At 30.6% G+C, this 26,246-nt stretch overlaps 1 protein-coding gene and 1 long non-coding RNA gene across 2 annotated transcripts; one reads left to right on the forward strand and one right to left on the reverse strand.

Annotated features, from left to right (window-relative positions):
- Nucleotides 1-4,039: 4,039 nt before the first annotated feature.
- LOC135949231 (uncharacterized) lies at nt 4,040-5,188 on the forward strand. The gene is made up of 2 exons (XR_010575857.1): nt 4,040-4,810; nt 4,872-5,188. It is a non-coding gene; the product is annotated as an uncharacterized LOC135949231 (long non-coding RNA).
- Nucleotides 5,189-16,183: 10,995 nt separating this feature from the next.
- LOC135949232 (uncharacterized) lies at nt 16,184-25,121 on the reverse strand. Its single transcript, XM_065498730.1, has 3 exons — nt 24,954-25,121; nt 20,143-20,538; nt 16,184-16,388 (listed from the first exon to the last, which is right to left on the reverse strand). The coding sequence occupies exons 1-3, from the start codon at nt 25,084-25,086 to the stop codon at nt 16,309-16,311; spliced, it is 609 nt and encodes a 202-aa protein (XP_065354802.1). The 5' UTR covers nt 25,087-25,121; the 3' UTR covers nt 16,184-16,308.
- Between the last annotated feature and the right edge of the window lie 1,125 nt (nt 25,122-26,246).

Here is a 26,246-nt window from a genome sequence, read left to right on the forward strand (position 1 = left end):
AGAGGAATTAACATTAATTTGATGGAGGATGAACTCGAAGAACGTGAGTTCCAAGTGAATGCTGAAAGAGTTTATCATGCCAGGCCTAACTACAGACATGCAGGATAATGAATTTTTCAAAAGATTCCGGCTATCGATGGCCACATTAAACAGCTGATTTATGTAAACATGTTGTCACTTGAAGGCAGGGTTCCCAACTTTCACATCTATTTTGAGAGGTATTGCCAACTGAAAATAATGTTTTATGGTGACATTTAGTAACAGGCAGTTTGTCGATACATTGAGAAAACGGGAAAACGGGTTCTACAACAAATAAATACATCATGTAGAAACCCTACAGGTAATTTGTTTTTCTAACGACCATTTTCACAAAATTTTCAGATGCTCACACGCTAATAGCGGCGTTACACGGCATGTATTCCATATGTATTGGGACATATATTCGATACATATGGAATTCCATGTGTATGTCAAAAATCACGTTATACATACGATTCATAATTTCCCCGTTCACACGTACATATGTAATTGCATGTGACATAACCTCTATTAGTTTATATGTTTGTTGTTTTTAAAAATATATTTATTTAAAACATTTTTAAATCACAATAAATATATTTAATGCAATGAAACATATTTTGTTATGATTTTTCTTTATTCTTTGTGTTTTTTATTTTGCACTCACACAGTGTTGTATTTCAAAATATAACACTGTTATACACACGAATATAGAACATACTCTAATTGCCAAAAATGTCACAAGTTATACACATGTATTTTACATAAGCGGTATTCACTGTTAAGTGCGAATGGTCTAGCATCATTGCAAATGCAAAATTTTACCGTAATCCAATAACAAAATACACACAAAAACATTTACAATTTTGCATTTGCAATGATGCAATACCATTCGCACTTAATACTGAACTCCGCTATAGTCCCCTTTTACAATGCAGAAATTGAAAGGCAGCCATTTTGCTCATTCTCTTTTGAACTAACCTAAACCTGTGTAAAACACACTCTACCTCTTCGACCCCTTGCCCACAAACTTCGTCTGTCTGCCTTTCAATTTCTGCATTGTAAAAGGGGACATACACAAAGTTTCATATGAATCACACGGTATGTATATGTTTACATGTGGAAAATTGTCCCAATACATGTCACAAAACACATACAAATCATAACAGTGTTGTATTTTGAAATACAACACTGTGTGAGTGCAAAATAAAAAAACAAAACCAAAACGAGTAAGAAAAATCGTAACAAAAAAGTTTCATCGCATTCAATATATATATTGTGATTTAAAAATGTTTTAAATAAATATATTGTTAAAAACAACAAACATATAAACTGATAGAGGTTATGTCACATGCAATTACATATGTACGTTTGAACGTGGAAATTATGAATCGTATGTATAACGTGAATTTTGACATACACATGGAATTCCATATGTATCGAATACATGTCCCAATACATGCCGTCTGACCCCCCTTTTACAAGCCAACCTCAACAAAAGCGTAAGACGGAACGTTTTTTTCCGCTTAGCTTTAACGCTGAAATGCCATACCTAAACAGCGGCAACGGTACGTCATACAATAAAAACAGGGTTATCAAACAAATAAATATAACAACCCTGATTATTTAGACAATAACCATATTTCTGATAATATAAAATATATAAATATAAAATAATATATGTATACTAGAGTGTCCCTTAGAATTAAATTTTTTGAAATGTTGAGACGGTACCCTCTGAAAACTTTCGTAATGACATAAAATACTACTAGACTTGCCAACCGTCCAGTTTTCGTCGGGACAGACCAGTTCAAGGCGAATTCATATAAGGTGTACTCATCCCTATAACAAATACAACAATACAAAAACATACATTTTGTTTTTGCTTTTTACCCAATCTGTCAAAAAACACAAGTAAGGCGAATTCAATATTAAAGTAGAATTTAACAAAAAACCAAGGCGAATCTATAGAAGGTGACGACAGAACTACAACAAATACAACATGTACAAAAACAACAGGTACTTTGTTTTTGTAAAAAGGTAAGTGAACTGTCAAAGTTGCCTGTGGTTGTTTTTGCTTTTGGGTTTGTTGTATTTTTCGCCACAACAAACACAAGTGAATTGACAGTTTACTTGTCTAAACAACTGAATAAAAAAAATAAACAGCTGTTCTTCTGTCGTCACCTTCTATAGATTCGCCTTGCAAAAAACTGATGTAATATATATTTTTATTGCTTCATTTCATGTGGAGGACAGAGATGCAAGCCGTAACGGCGCGACTGGCGGCTAGCCGGCTAGCTGATTTTTTCCAACAAGCCACGCCGCCGCCGATTTACTCGGCTGAGCGGCGGCTTAATTTCGAGCCGATTTTAAAAAAAAACTTAAATATACATAGTTTTATGAATGTAACTTTTTTACAATAATCGTCCCAAAATACAACACTGTTTGCCGGTTACATTATTATATAAATCCGAATACTGATTATTAAAAGCAATCGGTTATATAGAATCGGTTATAGATTTTTTATTAAAAGTTTAAAATTCAAATTCAACGTTGTGAAAAGTGAAAATTTAAATAAAAGTGAAAATTTAAATAAAATTAATAATGAGTCGAAAAATAAATAGTTATTTTAAATTAAAAAACGACAAGAGACAAAATACGGAACTAACCAGTTCCGAAACAATTAATGAGGCTGAAATACTCGGTGCCCAATCTTTCCGAACTGAGGATGAAGTCTTGGAGGGCAGCTCTGATGATGATATCCCCCTTATTCAAAATTATGCCGATCATCAAGTCGGTGAATACCAACAAATTCTACGGCGCAACAAAGCTGCGAAGGAAGTGGCCAAAATTGTTCTCAGCGAGAGAAGAGGAACAGGGTCAATAGTCTGGGACTATTTTGGCACTTTGACCCTCCGCGGGAAGTCAATTTTTGAAAAATACCGTTTCTGCAAATTATGTTTCGAAATGGAGCATACAACTTTAAAAGGGTAAGTTCATTTTTATAGTCATTTTTACGTTTTTGATAAAAATGAATGCTATATATAGTTTCGCCGTATCCACCTCAACTTCCAACCACATTACGCACCTAAGAAGCGTACACGAAATTGAATTAAAAACAAAGAATTCAGAAATTAGTTTAAAAAAAACCACTGAAGCTCTTTCAGGATCATCTTCAAGTAAGAATAAAAAAAAAGAGGATGAAAAATTTGCCAATGCTAGAAGAATCGCAGAAATGTGTTGTTCGGATCTGCAGGCATTCAACATAGTTGAAAGGAAAGGGTTTCAAAAATATATATCTCATTTAAAGCCAGAACTGGAATTTCCCAGAAGCCGAACTATAGCCACTACAGCGTTGCAGGATGTATATGAAGTCTACTTAGGCATAGTTAAAACTATTTTGAATGATGCTCCAAAACAAATTTCGATAGTGTTAGATTTGTGGACAGACAATTACAAAAAAAAATGCATACATAAACATAAAGGTTCATTATTGCAAAAATTTTGAAATGGTTTCAGCTTCACTAACAACATAATGTTTTTCCCACCCCCATACCGGCTCACGTATTGCCGATACAGTAACATCAACATTAAGTAAATTTAAAATAAATGATAGGGTCATTCATGCAGTAAGCGATGGAGGATCCAATATAATATCGGGTTTAAAAATATCTAACATATTGCGATACGAGTGCATGGCGCACTCTCTACATCGCTTCTTGGTCCACGACATTCTTGAGCACTACGAATTTGAAGCAATTAAACAAACAGTGAAAAAACTTAAAGAAGTGTATAAAAAATTATCATATGCCACAGAGGAGTTGGCTTCAATTCAAAAAGACTATAAGGACGATAGTTTAATTGATATGCTTCTACAAAGCAATGAAATTGCGGAGTCATTGCAATTAGAGGAGGAGTTTGGATTGTCAATTGAAAAGCTACAAGAGGAAGGATCCACCACCTTAAAAAATTCCAACGATACCCGTTGGAATACTCTTCTTTACATGTTCCGAAGTTTCTCTAAAAATTTCAATGCTATAAATATTGCCTTAATTAAAGCGGGTAAGGAAGCTTTTATATTTAATGAAATGGAGAAGAAGCTTATTAAGGGGTTTATGGAATTCTTGGCAATTTTTGAAAAAGCCACCACATATTTACAAGGCCGAAGTTATCCAACAATTTGCAGTGCAATATTTTTTTACGAAAATATTTTAAGCCAGCTCGAAAATAATGAAAGCGTGGCTGAATTTGGAATAATGATTTCGTTATACAACTTTACGAAAGAAAACTTTAACAAACGTTTTAAAATAAAAAAAATTCATGTTGTCGCCGCGTTGCTGGATCCGTGCCAACGTAACTGGCCAATTTTGGACAATTGGTTAAAAAAAATTCCAAAGAACAGCCAAATGGATTTAAACCAAGTTTTAGATGTTGAGTACACCGAAGGCCTCTATATCACAAAAGAAGATTTAATTTATAAAGAATTATTAAAAATATTAAATGACAATCCCCCAGCTCCCGTTGAGCATATTGTTGAACAACCCGGACCTTCAAAAAAAACCGGTGAGTAAAAAAACATATAAATTCATATGTAAGTTTCTATAATCTTCATGTATTCAAACACTTTCAATTACAGAAGATATCCCAACTTCGAAAGGAAATGTTAGATTTTGTGGCATCAACCAGCACGCAAACAACAAGCCATTCCAACATCTCACGGGAAATAAAAACATACTTTGATGCACCACAGGAAGATTTGGAATGTTTAGAATGGTGGAAAAAAAATGAAGAGGTTAGTATTATTTTAAAACCTTTAACAGTTCAATTTTTGATAAGATATCTTTTGTTTTAAGTATTATCCCAACTTATCCAAATTGGCTAATTTTTGTTTTGGGATTCCTGCCACTTCCGCATCATCAGAGGAAGCATTTTCTGTAGCTGGGGCATGTATAACCGCCAAGAGAAGCCGACTAAATCCCTTTACCGTAAAGAGACAACTATTTGTGCACGATAACAACCATTTGGTAGAGCCAATACTAAATATTAAGTAATTTTCCTATTAAAATCCAGACTGTGCCAATCAAAAGTACTACGATCTCTTTAATTTTATGTTTATTTTTATTTATTAATTGTTAAATGAATAAAACATTGTTTTTTACGTTTTGTTTAAGCTTATTTATTTTTCTTCTCCGAGAATGACGTTTGTATTTACGTTTTTTATGCTTTAATTCGGCGCAGCTGATTTTTTTTTTAAGCCGATAAAAACATCGGCGCAAACCAGCTGAGCCGCCGCCGCTGAAAATTTTTGGATTTCAGCCGCCGCCGAAAATTTTCAATCGGCTTGCTTCTCTGGTGGAGGATGTTAAAATTTTCGATGATGAGTTCAAACGCGTGGAGAAACAGAAGAAATTGAATATAAAACAATAGAAAAAAGTGGATGCATTAAAAACACACAAATACAAACACACACATATATATGGCGCGCACCAACACAAACATAAATTTTGACAGTTTGGATAAAACATCTGTTGATCAGCTGGGGTAATGAGAACACCTTATATGAATTCGCCTTGGACCAGTTTTAGAGTCGAATGTCCCGTCACAAAGTATACAGAGGCGACACGGCAAAAAGATATATTTGTCTCTTTCGCTCGAAACAATTTCAACTGGTTTGGTTTTGTGCTTATTTATATAGGTGTTTGTTTTAACTCACTGTCTGTATTAAACCGCGAATTTGTTTTCTCTTTCTATCGAAACAATTTCAAAAAAAGCTGTATACTTTGTGGTCCCGTGTCCCGCCGATACTCTGAACGGGACGCCATTTGTCCCGTTTTGAATAAAACATAACTTTTTCATTAAATACCACAAAAAATATAAAAAAATTGGAAATATCTATAGACAAGGATGCTTTATTTTCTGAAATATAGTATTTTCTCAAAACTGAATATCACTATTTAAGGTATTTATAGACGGCAATACTGAGTATTAACACTTTTCAAATTTAAAATATTATTGAAATCAGTCGGTATTTCAAAAAATCGTTTCGAAAAAACATTTATTGTTTACACGATAGTATTAGAAATATTTTATTTCTTTTTTGATTGATATTTTTCTGAAAATTTTATTTTTATTTTATATTTTCTTGACATTTTTATTTGCCTTATTTGTTTTTATAAATACATACCCGATACATATGAAAATAAAAAGTTTTTGAATTGTATTAAACAAATTTTAAATACCGACCGTAAATCAAAAAAATCATTTGTTTTTTTTGAAAATCTAATACAAATTTTGTTTAGACGATGAAATTGTATTGAGTTTTTGACAAATATTAATACTCAGTATTGCCGTCTATAAATACCTTTAACATGATGCACTAACTTCTACATATGAGTTCTGATATCAAATAAAATTTAAAGTATGTATACTGTAAACATTTTTTAACATTCATGAAAAATAAATGGCACGATACGATACCCGCTCTAGGATGCTTGTACCTTTAGTTAAAGCTGAGTTGTTGGTTCATTTCAATTTGAGCTTAAGATGTGCTGAGTTTGTTGAATTTATTACTTCAAATAAAGATTTAATAAAAGCTGATAAAAAGTGATTAAAAATATAAATTTAAAATTAAGGTCTGAAATAATTAAACTTTATTAAATACTAGCATAGGGTAACATAGAGACGAGACGTAATTGTCAAAAACCTAACTCTTGCAACAACAAAATACATGCTAGTCAATGTATTTTGTTGTTGTATCAGACATATAATTTGTTATATTTTTGTTTGACAAATCGGAGTGTCTCGTCTCTATGAATACTAGCTTAAACCGTTGTCACAGAATATACTTTGTGCCGTTGTGCTTCGCTATCCCTACGTAGTATCACACAAACACTGTTCCGATCCAGACCATTTTTAGCTAAACTCCCTACAGTGATAATAATTTGATTCATACGAAGTTTAAATATATTACAACAGAGGTGGCCAGAAAGAGAGTGTTTAAAATGCATATGGTGTAGTTTAAAATATAAAAGAGAACACAAATGAATATATGTGTACTTTGCACCGAAAATTAAATTGTTTTTGTTTTGTGTTTATTTTGAGTTTTTGCTGAGAACATTCGTATTGAGTGTGTATTAGTGAGAATAACACAATGCCCTCAAGGGCATGTTTCAGCCAAACTCCGTATAGTGATAAGAAATTGATTCATAAAAAGTTTAAATACTTTTAGGATTATAGTTCTTTAGATATTCGAAATTAAAAGTTTACATTGTATGAGAGGTGCCCACTAACACAATGCCATTTTCACCCAAACTATATAGAATGGTAAGGATGATATTAGGGCAAAATTTTAAGACTTACACAATTATAGTTCTCCAGATATTAGAAAATAACTATTTACTCTCTATGGAAGGTGCCATATCACCTATTCCGATCAGTCCCATTTTTGGTTAGATATGAAATTGGCTCGTATAGAGTTCAAAGACTTTCACAGTGATAGTTCACCAGATATTTGAAAATAACTATTTACTTTGTATATCGACCCGTTTGCGCGAGATTATCGTATTTTACATTTTTACATAGTAAAATATTATAATGATATTCGCTATATTTATGGAAATATTATTAAGTTAATTTTATCATATGTAAAATTTAATTTACTAAATCGGTTATTGTATCGAATTTAAAATATGGTATTGATGATACCAGCTAAAGCAAAGAAATTTAATAATAACGCTCTCTTGTAAAATTTGGTTTTTGTAACATACGATAATTTCACGCACAATGATACCGAAGTAAATTCTGTTTACGGCTTTCAAAATATCAAGAGCATCGGTCCAGTGGTTTATTTTGCTATAAGTCACAAACAAATAAACATACATACATTAATTTGGTCCTATTAATATTAACTATTCCTATTTTATTTATGTTCTTGTTTTGTTAAAGTTTTATGAGTAGATTTTACACAATTAAAATGAATGTGTTATAATAGTTGATTTTAATAAATAAAATAGGATAATAATTATAAACGGATTTGTTTGAATTTTGCTCTGATCATTTAGAGGTGTTCCGTTTTGGAAATTTCCAAAGGTGGCAAGTCTAAATACTACCAAACAAATTTTTAGCTTGTTCTAAGAAGGGCAACCAGTGCCGACTTAACGATTTAGTTTTGAGGTGCATTTACAAGGGGAACAAATGCATTTTTTTCAGTTTTTGTAAAAATTTTGCCATTAAATAATTACTTTTGCAATTTAATTTAAAAGAATCGAAATGTGTACGTAATTGTCGTTCTAATAAGATATAAAAGACAAAAATTGGTTAAAAAATGTTAAAGTTATTAAAAAATCGCCAGGCCATTAACGTGTCTCAGGCCACTTGAACATGAAATGTATGAAAAAATTAACATATTTTGAGAAATATTAAAATAAAAGCTTATTTTTACTTAGAATATATCCATATTTATTTGTATATGAGTTTTTGTCTTCGTAGGATACCGTAAATCTTCGCAGGTATAACCAAAAAAATATATTTTTTTTAACGGCAGTTTCAAACTCCAATTTCAAATTTTTAAAAATTTTGTTAAACAAATTTCAGAATTTTTTGATCATCACATGGGCATTTATTAACATAATAGGGAATAAAAGTATGAAAAAAATATGACAATCCTCCTATAGTTTTTCCGTACCAGCGACATAAATTTTGAGATTTTCGAGAAAAACAAATATTTTGGCGAATGAGCCGAATTTCCTTACTGTTATTCAGAATAACATAGTCAAGGTTATTTAAAATATAGTCTGAAATCGAAAACTTTAACCCTTAAATCGTGAAGGACAAATGTTTCAATATTCCGAATTTCTCGCTGAGAACATAGAAATTCATAAAAAAGCATGTTGCCTACATAATAACATTTTTATGAATGAAAATAACAGTGCTAGGTAAATTCTCAGCGAGTTGTTTAGTTTTCCCTAATTTATTTGACACGTATATAACTTTTGACAATTAAAAAATTCATTGAATACTTTTTTGAAAAATATGACAAAAAATGCTTTTTATTGAATTTTGCATAGATACAAATTTTTCAAATTGAAATAAAATTTTTATTTATGAATATTTTTCAATGAAATTTCACAGTTATGTAGATTTTTCTATTTAAATGGAAAAATAAAAACAAATTTTGAAATTTGTAATCAAGTATCCCGCAATTCCCAAAAAAATCTTGAAAAATCCCAAAAAATGGGATTTTTTCGTTTTTGGCTATAATATCCATAATAGGGGCGGGGTTATCGAAACCCTTTACAAAATAATTAAGAACTTATTGGGCCATCTAAAATAGGGGACTATATTTTGATATCGAGTATGCGATTTGAGAATTTTTGCCCTAAAGTTGAATTTTACATAAAAAATAGGCATTTTTTGAATGGACCTGATCCCGTCGGTATCAAAAATTATAAATGTTTTTTTCATTTAAAATATTTGGCGTAAAGTTAGCTTTTCAAAAAGTACAAATTTATTATACATCCTCTTAGAAAATTTTTTAGATAACTTAAAAAGAATAAAAGTACTTTTTTCCCAAAAAAATTGCGAAAAATCGCCTTTTTAAATTTTTTTATATTCAAATGCATGTAACTTTGGACTCAGTCATGATTTTTACACTTCTTTCTTTATTTGATATATAAGTATATTGTTAATCCTATAAAAGAAAAATGGATAAAATCGGAGAATATTTGGAACCGCGGTCACCAAAAAACTGGTGTAGGGTGGGTAAAAATGTTGAAAATTAAATTTTCAAATGCGAATATCTCCTAAGCTATAAGAGATAATTGATAGCTACGATGAGGTTTTATGTAGTGCTCGACGAGGAGATTCTGTATGTGTATTTTTGAGATTCTGTATTTTTTTAAATCGGAACGCAAACGAAGAAATAGGATCATTTTAAAAATTGAACATACCCGAGGTGTCCTAATTTGGGAACACCTGGTCCCGCTCCTGGTGGGCTCATGAGGTCCAAATTCAAAACTCAACAAATTCGACTGCACTTCCTCTTTGCGCATGTGAAATTTCATTCAAATCGGCGTAAGGGTTTAGAAGTTGCAGATTTATTTCCCTCTTTTTTTATTCTCATACCACTATGCGCTGTCAGAAAAAGGAGTGGATATTTTACCGTCATATGATAAATTAAATGAAAAGAAGAAGAGCATTATACCATCTCCTATTGAAATAACGGATCGGAAGGCTGTTATTGGACTTGCCCCACTACTAGAAAATATTGCATTAAGGATTGCTTCTGACTTTTCTACAGACCAACTAAAAAAATTAATTCTCATTTGCAAGTGGGGGTGTGATTTGCAAGTGGGGGTGTGATGGATTATCAGCACTCTCGGAATATAAACAAATCAACACGAGCGAAACCTCTTCGGAATATAAAAGTGTATTTATGGCATTGTTTGTTCCATTAAAAATTCGAAAGTATGCTGACAGCGATTCTCCATCAACCAGTTTCGATGACATTTGGAAGAATTCGACTCCAGGATCAAAAGCTTTTTGTAGGCCAATAAGCTTTGAATATATAAAGGAATCCAAAACAACAACACAAGATTTAATAAATTGTATTGAAGCGGAAATTAAAAACGTGGAACCGATAACAATCGAAACTGAAAATTATTCATTTAACATTTCCTTTGATTTAAAACTAACGATGATTGATGGAAAAGTTGGCAATGCTATTACAGGAACATCATCTATTTGGTACTGCTACATATGTGGTGACAAAAAATCCGAATTTTCGAATATTTCAAAGGAGAGGACAATTAATGAGGAAACGCTAAAATTCGGAATATCACCCTTACATGCCCGCATACGATTTCTGGAACATTTTCTACATATAGCATATGATTTAAAGTACAGAAGCATACCGGAAAACGTAAACAAAACAGCAAAGAGCTAGTGCAAATGAGAGCCAGTGAGAAAAGAAGAATTCAAAAAGCGGATGGGATTAAATATTGACAAGCCACTCGCAGTATATGGAAGCACTAACGATGGAAATACCGCTAGGCGATTTTTCAAACATTTTGAAACTACCTCAGAAATAACCGGAATTAATATGGAATTACTGCAAAAAGTCAATATTATTCTAATGGCTATAAATAGTCAGCATAAAGTGAACGCATCAAAATTTGGAGAGTATTCTACAGACATTTCTAAATTACTTTTGAAATTATATCCCTGGAAAGAAATGACACCTACAGTTCACAAGATATTATGTCATGGAAACATCATCATTCAACATAATATTTTGCCTTTAGGAGAGCTTACAGAAGAACCCCAAGAATCAAGGAATAGAGATTTTTTAGCATATTCATCAGTTTAGCTCAAGGAAGTGTTCTAGAATCTCTCTAAATGAAGATATTTTTAATAATTTAATTCTATCTTCTGATCCTGTATTATCTACAATAAGGAAACGTTGGATTTGTTACAGAACATTAGCATTTGAAAATATTCATGAATTTAAAGACTTACTTTATATTTTAGATATGGACTACTGTGAGTCCGATTATTTTACAAAATTATATTAATTTATTATACATTTTTTAAATAAAGAATATTTTTATATTAAATAATTACTTTTTTTTTATTTATATAGGTATACAATTTAAGGATTGATCGTAAAAAAGTGGCTGTAGAAATTCATAAAAAAGTATGTTTGCGCCTACCTAACAACCTTTTTATGACTGAAAATAACAGTGTTAGATAAATTCTCTGCGAGGTGTTAAGTTTTAACTAATTAATTTGCCACGTAAAAAACATAAGGTAGACATGTTATATATCAATTGTTAGGGAATTTTGTCTATTTTTCAATAATATATATAACTTTTGTCAATTAAAAAAATCATGGAATACTTTTTCGAAAAATATGACAAAAAAATTTTTAATTTAATTTTTTCGACGATACAAATATTTCAAATTGAAATAAAATTTTTATTTATGAATATTTTTTTAATGAAATTTTACCTTTATATAGATTTTTTTATTGAAAATGGAAAAATAAAAACAAATTTTGAAATTTATGATCAGGAATCCGGCAATTCCCAAAAAATGTATTCAAAAATCCCAAAAATGGGATTTTTTCGTTTTTTGGCTATAATATCCATACCAGGGGCGGGGTTATCGGAACCCTTTTAAGAACATATTGGGCCATCCAAAATAGGTTTCTGTATTTTGATATCGACTATGCGATTGAGAATTTTTGCCCAAAAGTTGAATTTGTATCCTTAATGGGGTTTAAAACCTCCACTAAACTTGAAATGAAATGCTCCATATATCAAATGAAACAAAACAACAAAAAAAGAAAAAACAAAATACGCAAAGCAATGAAACCAACACACATCCAAAACATACGTTTTGTTGCTTTTTTGTCAAAGCATGCAATAAATTGTCTTTTTTTATGAAATTTTCAGATGTCTCAGATTTTTACTCATATCTCCATTATTTATGGACGGATTTTGCTGGTTTTAAATAACAAACTTCTCGATGTCTGACAGAATTATTGAAGATTTGGATCGCGAAGATATCTGGGGTCTTCAGAAAATTGATTTCAACCAACAGACGGACATGGCTTAATCGACTCCGCTATCTATAAGGATTCAGAATATATGTACATATATACTTTATAGGGTCGGAAAATTATGAATATTGTGGAAATTACAAACGGAATGACAAACTTATATACATTAGGGATATAACTTTTGACATTTTTTGCAAATATGCAAATTGGCATAGCATAGTCGAATAGAGCATTAAAAAAATAAGAAAAACCACGGTATTATTTTTTCGCGGTTGTTAAAAAAGTTCACGCACCAAACGCAATAAAGTTTTTCATTCAATTTTTTCAATTATTTTGAAAAACAATATATTTTATTTTAATAATAACTGCGGACATACTTCAAAAGGTAATTTTTAAATAAGGGAAGTATCCCTCACACTTGCAAACAAATATGAAATTATTTATATAATTTTTCACAGAAAAAAAATTTGGTTTATTTTAGAAATTGGTGTTGGTGCGTGATGTTTTTGATTCCAAATGACCTAAAAAAATTATTTTCATCACTAATACAACATTGGCCATCACGTGGTGGTATGCCAAAAATTTCGCCAAAATTAGTTATATGGGGCATTTCATGTCAAGTGAACCAACTTTTGAAATCGATGTCTTCCGATCGGGACAGACATTGATAGATATCCCACTCGCATCCCACTAAGGGACTAAAAATATCTTAAAGGAATGGACCTAGGCTTTCTTTTGAGCAAAAAAAAAAAATTAAAAAAGGGCCCATATTGGAAAAAAATTTTGATTTTGCAAAAAAAATTAAAAAATTGTATGTCTTGCGTTACAAAATATTTATTTTGATAGATATCCCACTCGCATCCCACTAAGGGACTAAAAATATCTTAAAGGAATGGACCTAAGCTTTCTTTTGACTACAAAAAAAATTTTAAAAAAAGGGCCCATTTGGAAAAAAAATCGTATTTGCAAAAAAAAAAGTCAAAAATTGTAAGTCTTGAGTTAAAAAATATTTATTTTGATAGATATCCCACTCGCATCCCACTAAGCGACCAAAAGGGTCTTCAAGGATAATATCTAAGCTTTTGTTTGACCTAAAAAAAAAGATTAAAAAAGGGTCCATTTTGAAAAAAAAAGTCAACAAAGTTTTTGATTTTGCAAAAAAAGTCAAAAATTTTATGTTTTGAGTTACAAAATATTTATTTTGATAGATATCCCACTCGCATCCCACTAAGCGACCAAGTAGGTGTTCAAGGAAAATATCTAAACTTTATTTTAAGAAAAAAAAAAAAAAAAAAAAAAAGGACCCATTTTAAAAAAAAGTCAAAAAAGTTTTTGATTTCGGAAAAAAAATATTAAAAATTTTTTATTTTTTTTTTTAAATATTTTTTTTCGAAAGATCGAAGAAATAGCTATCTATACTATTTGGGACACATTTTGCTAAGAACAATAGGTAATAAGTTACATGGATAAGAAAAAACCCCTGTTTGACCAAATTGTCAAAATTTTACCCCCTATAACTCAGAGAGTTCTCGACCGATGTTGTTGAAAAATTGTGTCTGAGTTACTATCCAATAGAGCTAACCTTGGTGCAATTTCATCCCGATCGGAAGACATCGATTTCAAAAGTTGGTTCACTTGACATGAAATGCCCCATATACCTAATATATGTACATACATATACCCTTCTCACGAAGGGTATATGTATGGTGAATATGTATGAATTGACATAGTTGAATAAAACACACTTGTGTGATAAAACAGTCCCCATGCATACATATTTGTGGAAATATTGGAAAAAAATAAATGGAATGGAATTTAGCAAACAATTTTTGTCTTAATTACCTGGCCACCACTGCATATAAATTAATCATTTACGACCGATAAAGTATAATTTCGGGAGAACATTTGTATAGGTGCTAGGTGAAATAATTGACCGATTTCAGTCATTTTCAATAGGCTTCGTCCTCGGGCCGAAAAAAGTGTATGTACCAAATTTTATCGCAATTTCTTCAAAATTGCGACTTGTACTTTGAGCTAAAAATCTAATAAAATTCGAATGAATAAAGTGTTCAACAAACAGGTCAAAACAGGTCAACAAGTATATATAGGCTTAAAGAGGACACTTTGGCCTTTCTCCTGGTAGTAAAGCACTTTGATTCCACTGAAATTCAAATTTGACTAAAATACAGTACCTGAGAAAAAACTTAATAACACATCAGGTATAAACGGTACAGTGACAAGTCATACCAGTTCTTAAAGACTATTATCCTACCAACATAAAAAATTATCCAATTATCGATAATAGTTTGGAAGTAATGATAATTTACTTCTGATAAAATTTACAAAAATCACATTTTTTATAAAATGACATAAAATATTTGACTTTAACGCACACTATATTTTTCTCTAATTTTGTTGGCTACCTTAGTTTCAATCACCCTTATCGTGGTTGGCGTAAACGTCATACGCCTACGACAGTTTCGTCGAAGAAACAGGCGTAAGACGTTTACGCCAACCACGATAATGGTGAATGTGTTTACTATTGAATGGCATCCAAATTTTTGAAATCGGTGTTAACAAAAAGTTGGACTTTTGGCCGATGAAATTGATATATGAGTAGAGATGCTAAACGGGACTGATTTTTGAATATCCAGGGGTTCGGGATTTGGTAAAGAATCCCGAAATCCCGAATTCTACGGAAACGTATTCTACGGAAAATTCGAAAAAATTTTCCCCAAGAAACCATAGGTCTAAAATCAAATCCTATCTTGCGCATTTCGTCTTTTATCCAATGATATTTCAGTACATATATTTTTTTATTGGATAAAAATCGAAATGCGCAAGATAGGATTTGATTTTAGACCTATGGTTTCTTGAGGAAACTTTCTTAGAATTTTCCGTAGATTACGTTTCTGCTATACGATTTTTTACTTTTTGTTCGTCCATACAAATCGACCCAGCCTAATGTACATACTGAAAAAAACAGTACCTTATTAGGCTTTTAGCAATCGATATATTTTCATTTTGTTCCAGCTCCTCATCTGAGATAAAATCAATTTCATTTCAAGAGGATTCAGTTTTATTAGACAACTTACAAAAAACGGTGAAGAATTGATTTTCTAGAGCCCCACTCAAGGAAAACCAAAAATACCGTTTTCCTTTATTAACTATATTGTAGCAGGAGTTGAGCTTAACAACTTTGCTGAACATCACTTTGGGATATTCTGGCAAAATGCATGAAAAAGGCACACAAAAATGACAATTTCCCCAATTTATTTATAAAACACGGGATTTTCGGGAACGGAATTCCCCGTTTAGCATCTCTAGATATGAGCCACCGTGCGCCCTACTCAAATTTTATTCCGATAGAACCAGCCGTTTAGAAATGCCAGATTTATTTCCAAAAAATTTTCATTCTGCCCCACTGTGCGATGGTATTCATAAAAACAATTTTTGGCATTTAAGAAGCATAAATGAAGATCGCATTTCGAGCAAACACACTTAAATTTATTCATTCTTTATAAATTGTCATTTTTTAAAATCGAAACTGCTGTTTTGAAATTCTTCGGTTTTTTGGAAACTCTAGTACACATACATACATACATATTTGCATTACAAAAATAAATATGTTTCTTTATTTACATAATTTAAATACTATAACTAATTACAATAAATACAAAAATAAATATTTAGGAATTAAGCTTAAATGTAATTTTAATATCGCGTAACATTTATGAAGTGTTTTCCTGGAACTTTTCAAAGGCTTTCATTGCAAAATCATACATCTCTTCAATACGTTTTTCCAATACATCTGCAAATAAATAAAAACATTGTAAACGATTAAATTAAAGTGTAATTTTTTTCTACTAAATACCATTGAGGTTGTCAAATTGGTAAACAAATATTTTAATGGACCGTTCTCGAAATAACGAGTTGATGTCTCTTTTTTCGTTACTTGTTTCTGTTTTATATTGTCGATGTTGAAAAGTTTTCAAGAACAGCAAACAAATTCCACCGATAACGACACACAGAGGCTTAGGAACGATTTATTTTAAGAATAATTTGGTGGCTTGTGGGTCCTATGTTCATTTAAATTAAGACTATTTAAATATTAAGAAGTAACATACAGATAGATATGTGGTTTCTATGAATAGTTGTAAAAAGTATTTTGTTTGCAGAAAACAAATTTCTTCAGGTTCATATACAATTGTTTTGTATGCTTAAAATAAACATAAAATTTAAGACATTCCTCCCTCCACCACTATACAAACATGGCCAATTTTAATTTGTCTAAAAAGTACAAAAAACTAGCAGGTCATATTTGATCAGAGTTGCAATTGAATGTAAACGAAGAAAAAACTATAACAACTATTATAATTTTACTTTATACGGATTAATTTTCTCTTCGTAAAGTCATCGTCTAAAGAAAGCGTTAAATACACTAAGGGCGGGTTTTTGACTTGAAGATCGAATGCCAATTAATAATCAGAATAGTTAATCTCATAACACAGGGCAACAAAATCGAAAAAAATTTTATAGGCTTTTTTCACGGGAATTCCCGGGACGAGAAATCCCGGAATACCCTAAAAATCGAGTTTTCTACATATTTCGATAGATTAGGGGAAAAGTGCTATTATTTAATTGGTTTTCATAATCTGAGAAATTGAATCAGGAATAGTTGGAAGTGTACCTTATTTGGTGTTTTGGGTGATTTAAAAAATAATATATTGCCAACCTATGCAGATCTGATGAAATTTTATGAGTGGACCATACTTAGCATTAAATACGAGAGGGAAACTAAAAAATAGCCAACATACGAAGAAATAGAAGCCATCGTTATTGGAAAACTGATAGAAATATTGGAAAAATCGTCAATACCTTCACGAATATATCATTTAAAATGTAAAAATCGTTTAAAGTCTCACCCGAAAATTCTTAAACAAAAGTTGGAAAAGATCCTTTGTGAAAACAAGATTTTGTTTGATATTTCGGCACGTAAGTGCAAACCAGAGAACGGTTACACAAATGGCTATAAGTAGCCAGATACTTATATTGAGCAGTGTATCTGAACTTGAATATGATCAGTCAGATTGTGAAGAAACAGATCAATTACAATTACGAACATTAAAATATTTTTGTTGCATACGGGTGTATCACAAAATTTTTTAATTGTATATTCGTTTACTAGAAAAAACATTTGTATGTAGCATGAATGAACTGCCATTTAGACACCTGTTTCAACATATTGATGGTGGAACATCAGGACCACAAACATTTTTAGGAGAAATTGGCAAAGAACTTGAAAACTTTAAAAAAGGCCAATAGTGAAGTTTCAACCAATTCCCACGAACTTACCAGAGCTTTGCGTTGAAGATATACGTGCAGATCTTCATCTATATATTTCAGTTGAGAACAAATCTAACAACTCTTGCAATATATATTGTAAAGGTTTACGCTCCAGGGTGGTTTTCTATAAAAACTCATCCCAGCTGTAAAGACGATATTTACCAACAATTTAATGAAACAGTTATTTAGCACATCCTGAAAACTTATTAATTGTAATGTTAACATATCCCCAACAACATATTCGTGAATTAACTGTCCATCGAATTTTGAAAAGTAGATCCACAACGTCAAACAAATTACGGCTGTTACAGATACCAATGATAAATTTTAATGCTACGTCATACTATGACATTTTGAAATGTGATGAAAATATTACTGAATCACCTATGTATATAAATATCTGAAGATTGTTTATTGAAGAAGGAAAAAACGGAGGAATTGAGCTATTTTACCACCCTGTCATACTCAAGGGGTAAAGAGAGCAGTCAAAACAGAGTAAAGCAACATCAACTTTGTGCAACAAAACAACAAGAGAAAGATTCATCAAAGCTCAGATAGAATCAAGAAAATCAATACCAAAATTTGATATCAAAAATAATTTTGTCGCTAAATGAACACTTCATTATTATTTTGATTATCCTTTCTTTCACTTCTATAAACATTTTTGTAATACTTTTTTTCTATAAATATTTAATGTGTTATATGTAATTACAATTGATTTCTATTTTCACAAATAAATACAGCTATCTGGAATAAACTTGCTTATCATGCTATATTGCCTTTTTTAAAAATTCAACATGAAACCGGAGGCAGAAAATAATTTCCGATTGCAGCCAAACTTAGTGACATGAAAATATTTATAATTTGGCACATTTTTTCCACCGTGCCCATAAAAAACTTAAACAAAAAATGTTCTTCATACACGGGTGACCCACCCTAGTATATAATCAAATTAGAAATCGTGTCAGTTTATCTCTTTATATTAAATTTTTATTGGATTTTTTTATTTGTTTCGAATTACATGTTAAAACCAAAGACATTTTTTAGATTTTTAACGAAGTCTACATTCTTAAAATTGAATAATTTGTTCTAGGCGGGAATTCCCGGAATCCCGGGAAATTACAAAATAAATTCCGGTTTCCTGGGATATGAAAAAGTGCGGGAAAAGAAAAACTCTAATTGTGGTTCCAGTAGTACAAATATGGTCCAAATTATAAATTCTATGGAGAAGTTTTATTTTTTAAATTTTTTTTAAAATGTTCTTCATACACGGGTGACCCACCCTAGTATATAATCAAATTAGAAATCGTGTCAGTTTATCTCTTTATATTAAATTTTTACTGGATTTTTTTATTTGTTTCGAATTACATGTTAAAACCAAAGACATTTTTTAGATTTTTAACGAAGTCTACATTCTTAAAATTGAATAATTTGTTCTAGGCGGGAATTCCCGGAATCCCGGGAAATTACAAAATAAATTCCGGTTTCCTGGGATATGAAAAAGTGCGGGAAAAGAAAAACTCTAATTGTGGTTCCAGTAGTACAAATATGGTCCAAATTATAAATTCTATGGAGAAGTTTTATTTTTTAAATTTTTTTTTGTAAAATTGTGAATTTTTTTAGACGTTTCTCCACATAATTTATGATAACTCAAAAAGGGTTAGTTCGATATTATTAAAATTAACTTAAAAAGTTTAAATTTACATCGGACTAACACTTTTTGAGTTATCATAAATTATGTGGAGAAACATCTAAAAATTTCACAATTTTAGAAAATTGTTTTTTTTTTTTAAATCAATCCATATAATTCAAAAATGATGCATCAAATTATATAGTGGTTAGTGAAGCCTTTTTTTGCTGTAAAGATTAAGCCGTCAATATGGGCCTTTTTAACTAGCACATACAACAAAATAATCTAGGACCCAAAACCAATATTCGTAAATTAAACTTAATTTAATCCCCAATCATAAAGTCAAACATAAAATATCACTCGTTAAATAATGTCATGGTGACTAAAAAACTTAAATTTTAGGATGTTTAAGGAATTTTGGTGTTTATTTTGTTTCCCAAAAATCACTATAGCTTTACCCCCATATGCATAAACAGTTTATAAATTTATCAAAGTTTTATCAAACAAAATTTCCATACAATATTTGTTTTATAAACCTTTGATAAATTTATAAACTGTGTATGCATATGGGGGTTAGTATTTATCTTACCTTGTTCTGTTTCAACTTGTTTGCTTTCCATACCATCTTCATCACTGGATGGTTCTTCTTTAAACATGTCCTTCAATTTGGGTAAAAATAACAGTAGACAAATTACGCCGATGAATTTAACAATTTTTTTGAAGATCAGAAGTTTTAAAATAATTTTACCGATGGTGAAAAGATTTATTTTGGTTTTCAGTTTTTGAAGAAGTGATAAATGGTCGCGAGGATGATATGGGTATGGCACTGGTTTATAATAAGTTGGCTGAGGAGGACCATATACTGGAGCAGGAGGTCCGTATACGGGTGCTGGTGGCCCATAAATTGGTGCTGGTGTCGAAGGTGGTAGATATTGGTTATTTGGAGGAGGTGTATAGTTGTATCCTCCAAAATCTCCATTATAATCTGTTAAAACAGTAAAAATAATTCGGTAATAAAAATGGTTGTAAATATATGTATGTATGTATGTGTAATGATGAGGTTTACTGTTACATTTTAAACAATGAAATTCGAATGATTTTGGTTGAAGTACATACATATTTATTTAAAAAATATTATCTTGATATATTTGATGCTTTAAATTGGTAATTTTTTGCAAACATTTTAAGTTGTTTAAATATTTACATAGAATTATTTAAAATAATTGGTTTAAATTAATACGTTATAAATCTTATATAATTTCACCGAAACAGGGTTTTCCGTATTTCGAATTTTATTTGAAGTTTTGCAAATCTATTTTCCTCTTTATAAACTTTATATTAAGCCTAGTACTCTGTTCATATTAGCGAAAAATTATGGTTTTTTCATGCGAACAATTTTATATGCTGTTTGACAGTTTTAATTTCGTGCGAAAGAAGTGCTGCTTATGTTATTTCGTGTGGAAAAATAAGGTTGCCAGATGTATTTCACATGTTTTCCACAATAAAAACAGAGTACTGTTTTTGCGAAATTATTTCGCATATATTCCAAATTCCAAATATTTTATATGTAGTTTGACAGCATTTCGCACGGAATTTTGAACAGAGTACCTAGCTTTATGTAATAACAAAGGATCGAAATAATTAATTTTTAATTTCATCTTAAAAATCAAATTAAATTTTATCTCTTAACCATTCCGTTAAGGAATCAAATGTATAGAATATATTCCTTTATAGAATTAATTCCCATTGAATCATTATAATGTTCTTTAATCCAAATCCATTACAAAATAGCTTTAAAAATTTAATGAATTATTCTATTTTTCTTCAATTCAAATCTATTACAAAAATGCTTAAGTAAATTTTTTTCAATTCATTCTGTATATGACTAAAAGCAAAACCACATAAAACTGAACGATGAAATAATAGATTTGAATTAACAAAAATTAAATCATTCAAAGTTTGAATGAATTAATTCAACGAGGAATAAATTCTAACATAAGCATTTTGCATGAAGCCAAAGAATTAGATGTTGGGAATGGATTCATGGAATGAATGTCTGACACTTTTAAATTTCGAATTAAGATTTTAGTGAATTAAGCTCAAATGGAATTATATCCGCACAAACATGTGCGGACATACATATCGTCACCTAAAATCGACATTAATTTTTGAATACATATTTAAAATTTTTTTTAATTAATTTTATAAACTAGAAATCAACATAAACAAAATACAAACATTTTCATTAAAAACATAAAAATTTACATAAATTGAAAAATTATACTAAAAGTATCACCAAAATAGTCTCCGTACAGCTATATAATATGTGGTAGGTCCTTCTTTCTGAGCAATTGCAGCATTTAAATGACAGTGCATGGAATGGACCAGCTTCCATTATAAGGGCTTTTAGCTGATCATTACTCGATATATTGTGCTGGCGAATATTTCTCTCCAAGTGATTCCATAGATGCTCTATTGTGCTGGCGAATATTTCTCTCCAAGTGATTCCATAGATGCTCAATCGGGTTGAGATCAGGTGACTGAGCTGGGCGAGTTAATTGCTTAGGAACATTATAAATAAGACATTCCTTTACTAATCCAGAGGTGTATTTGGGATCGTTGTCATATTGGAAGCAATACAAACGTCCCAACCATAATTTTTGCAGCACTTTGTTTGCATATTTATCCCTCGTCTTTTCAATAAAAATAAGATTTCCCACCTCAGATGAAGCCATGCAACTCCAATCAATAACGTTACCTCCTCCACGCTTTACGGTTAGTGTCAAATGCTTCGGATCCATTTCAGTATTTGGCTTTTTACATACCATTTTTCTTCCATTAGAACCAAAAATATTAAATTTACTAAAAAAATCGATTCAAAAATCTTTATCAATATGCTCAATAGCGTAATCCAATCTCTTTCTCATGTTCACTTTTAGAACAAGCGGCTTCTTACGGCTTACCCAACCATTGTATCCATTTAGTTTAAGAGCGTTTCTTACAGTTTGGGGGTTTTCATCACTAGTTAATTCATCACTAGTTTTAAAGTTTCCCGCAATTACACATGCGCTAATTTTTGGATTTCCTTCTACAACTCGTACAATTCATCTCTCTAAGTGGTGGTCTATTTTTCTTGTAAGGTGATATCTTGGTTTATTTGCCATTGTTCCAGTTTTTTTGCACTGTTGAATAACGTACTGAATGGAAGAGCGTGGTCTTTTTACAATATCATTGATTTCAGTTAGACTTCTTCCTTCATTTTGCAGGTAAATAATCAGCCTTATCATGTAAGGCGTAGTCGTTTTACGGCAACGACAGTTTCGTACTAGATTAAAGAAATTATTCAACCTGTTTTATTAATCTAGTACGAAACTGTCGTTGTCGTAAAACGCCTACGCCTTACATGATAAGGCTGACTAATTTTATTTCTATCCATTGAAATTTGCTTATTTGCATTCCCTGACAACAACAAAGCTGGTCCATTCCATTTAAATGCTGCAATTGCTCAGAAAGGAGGACCTACGACATACTAAATGCAATTAATTTTAATATTGGGGTTCCTTGCCTTAAAACGGTTAACTGTACGGAGACTTTTTTGGTGATACTTTTAGTACAATTATTGAATTTATGTAAATTTTTATGTTTTTAATGAAAATGGATACTTAATTGATTCAGTGTATAAGTTTGTCATTCCGTTTGTAATTTTCCGACCCTATAAAGTATATATATTCTGGATCCTTATAGATAGCGGAGTCGATTAAGCCATGTCCGCCTGTCTGTCCGTCTGCTGAAATAAATTTTCTGAAGACCCCAGATATCTTCGGGATCCAAATCCTCTATAATTCTGTCAGACATGCTTTCGAGAAGTTTCGATTTCGATTTTTTTTTACCTATTTTTGATCTACATATATCTGGATTACTAAGTCATTAATATAGACAATATTGATATCTAATGATAGATATTTCAAAGTCCATTTTAACGATGTAGATAAGCCTATAGTAATTTGAACGTACAATGGGTCAAAATCGGGAAAAATATTTTTTACCCGAATATTTTTTTTAACCCGAATTTTTTTTCCATACAAAAATTTTTAAAAACTAGAAAAAAAATTCAAAAAACTGTTTAAAAAATATGGAAAATTTTTTAAAAAAAAAATTATAAAACAATTTTGAAAAACAATTTAAAAAAAAATATTAAAATATTTAAAAAAAATTATTTTAAAGTATAATTTGGTGGAAGGTATATAAGATTCGGCACAGCCGAATATAGCTCTCTTACTTGTTTCAGTTTAAATATTTATGAGTTATTAAAATAAATAAAAAAACATAAAAATATAAAAAAATCTGTAACTGCTTTAATTTCAAATAAAAAATATTTTAATTTAAGTTTTTATTTTTTATACATATCTATATTGATAATACGTTATTTTGGTTTCAGAAAACTACAATTTAAAATAACGTAAGACACATACATATGCTCAATTCACAAAGTCTCCTATCATGTCATATTGTCATAATGTCCTAATAATTCACAATGTTTTGAAAATGTGGTTATTGACTTTCAAACAAAAAATGTCCTAAAATAATATTGCTCTGTATGCTATGTTTATTGTGTTATCGTAACCAACCAGCAAAGACCTGAGCCGAACGCCTAAGAGTCGGTTAAGCCGAACTGCCGAGTCGTGAAATATTATGACATTTGGACAATACAATGATAAGAGACCTTGTGAATTGACCAATAGTGTACTTTAAAAAATACATTTCTAGTTTCATTGTAATCCAGATTTGAAGATTTTGTTGCAATATCGGAAGTTGTTTCCATTTTATATCGTTTTTTGATTGTCCTGCAAACTTGTGATGTTACGTTATTTTGCATTTTAGGTGACGACATTTTATTTTTGAACTGAGTACTTAAAAATAGTTCACTCGGTATTTTAGATGTGATAGCTTTGAATAATGATCGCTAGATCTAAAAAGGATATTTTTATTTACACTTCAAAATCAGTTTTTAAAATACACAACTTGGTGAAGAGCTATTTAAAGTAATTTTAATGGAAACTTCGTTATTTTAGTTACGACGTTCTGGTCGCAAATGAGACATACATATGTATTTGGGTTAAAAAACACATTTTTTCTTTATTTACACACTTAAATACACCTTAAAAACACTGTTTAATACAATTTGTGTCAAATGGGTAGATATTTTTCTTATCCAACTGTCCACCCAATAATGCATTGAACTAACGTAGATACTTGCACAATTAAAATAATTTGTGCTTGATATGAATTTTAAAATGTTTTCTTTTTTGTTTGTTGAATCTACGAGTGATCACTTCATTTATACCCGCAATATGGCTATTAGTTAACTGCACAGTAAAAATGTTCGAATATGTAACGCACCAGTATCGGTTTGATGGGAGTTTTGCAATGCATTTATATAGGTATCCTCAGGAAATGAGGCATCGCCTTTGCCCAAACTGAAACATGTTGTGCAGCACAATATTGATAATAGAACCGTTGTAAACGCTGACATTTTTGAAAGTTACGCGCTTCGATCGTCTACGCGTTCCGAAAACAAAATCGACAATAAACGTTAACCAATAATGAACCCCTATATAAAAGTTTTCTTTACTGTTTTTCATTTTTTGGTTGTGAAGTTGAAACTCAGTTTATGTACACACATTCATACATGTCGGTAACTGCAGGTAGGTACTTTATTTATTTCTTTATTTATTTTTTTTTGTTTTACTAACTTACGCATAGCAGAATTCCAATTTCTTTAAATGTAAAAATAGCGGGTCACGTAGGAATGAAATGTGACAATATGAACCACACACTTGTTCACGATACCACAACCATACATGTAATTTAATTAAAAATAGTATGTAAATGGATTTCTGTTTCCAATATCATTTATCGATCTGTCGTCGGTAACGTTTCACTATTGGCAACAACTCGTCTGTTAAATAATGTTATTCCTATGTACTTAAAGTGTAATTAATCATTTATCTTTATTGTTTCTAAATAATACTTTTACAAATCAATTGATTTAAATTTTAAATCATTTGTGATTATTTTCGCTATGCTAAATTAGTTGTTCGTATATCAGAATTGTTGTTATTCGATTTTACCTACATAACATAGCATATCGGTAAGGAAATCACGTTCTTACTTTCGATCGCAACACAAATAACTATTTTTGGTAGATAAATAAGTTATTGACTAGTCAATTGTGTTCGTTTTATTGATATTCAAATGTTCATACAATTAAAGCAATAAATAGCATATAAATATGTACATACATATATCTGTACATACATTCATAAATCTATGTATGCATATTAAAATGTACAGAAATACTAACGAACATGTGAGAGTTTTAAAAATTTTCAAATATTTTCGAGTACTTGCACTAAATTGTTTTCATTAAATGTTGGAAATTTCTTTGAAAAAACAAAGTATTTTTCAACAACACACTTTGTTGAATTGGCCCAAGCAAGGTCATTTTCGGTAAAACATAAAGACGACCTAATACTAAAACTACTAGATAATAATTAAATTCCCAACTAGGTAAAACAATATTCGATTTTAGTAATATATACATATTTTGAAATTTGCTTAGTTTTACTATTAGGTTTTATCAATTGAAGCATGTATGAGAGTAAGGGCGTATAAAGGATTATTAATTTTAAA

Source organism: Calliphora vicina, chromosome 1 (assembly GCF_958450345.1).
Source record: "Calliphora vicina chromosome 1, idCalVici1.1, whole genome shotgun sequence".
In the NCBI taxonomy this organism is placed as follows: Eukaryota; Metazoa; Arthropoda; class Insecta; order Diptera; family Calliphoridae; genus Calliphora; species Calliphora vicina.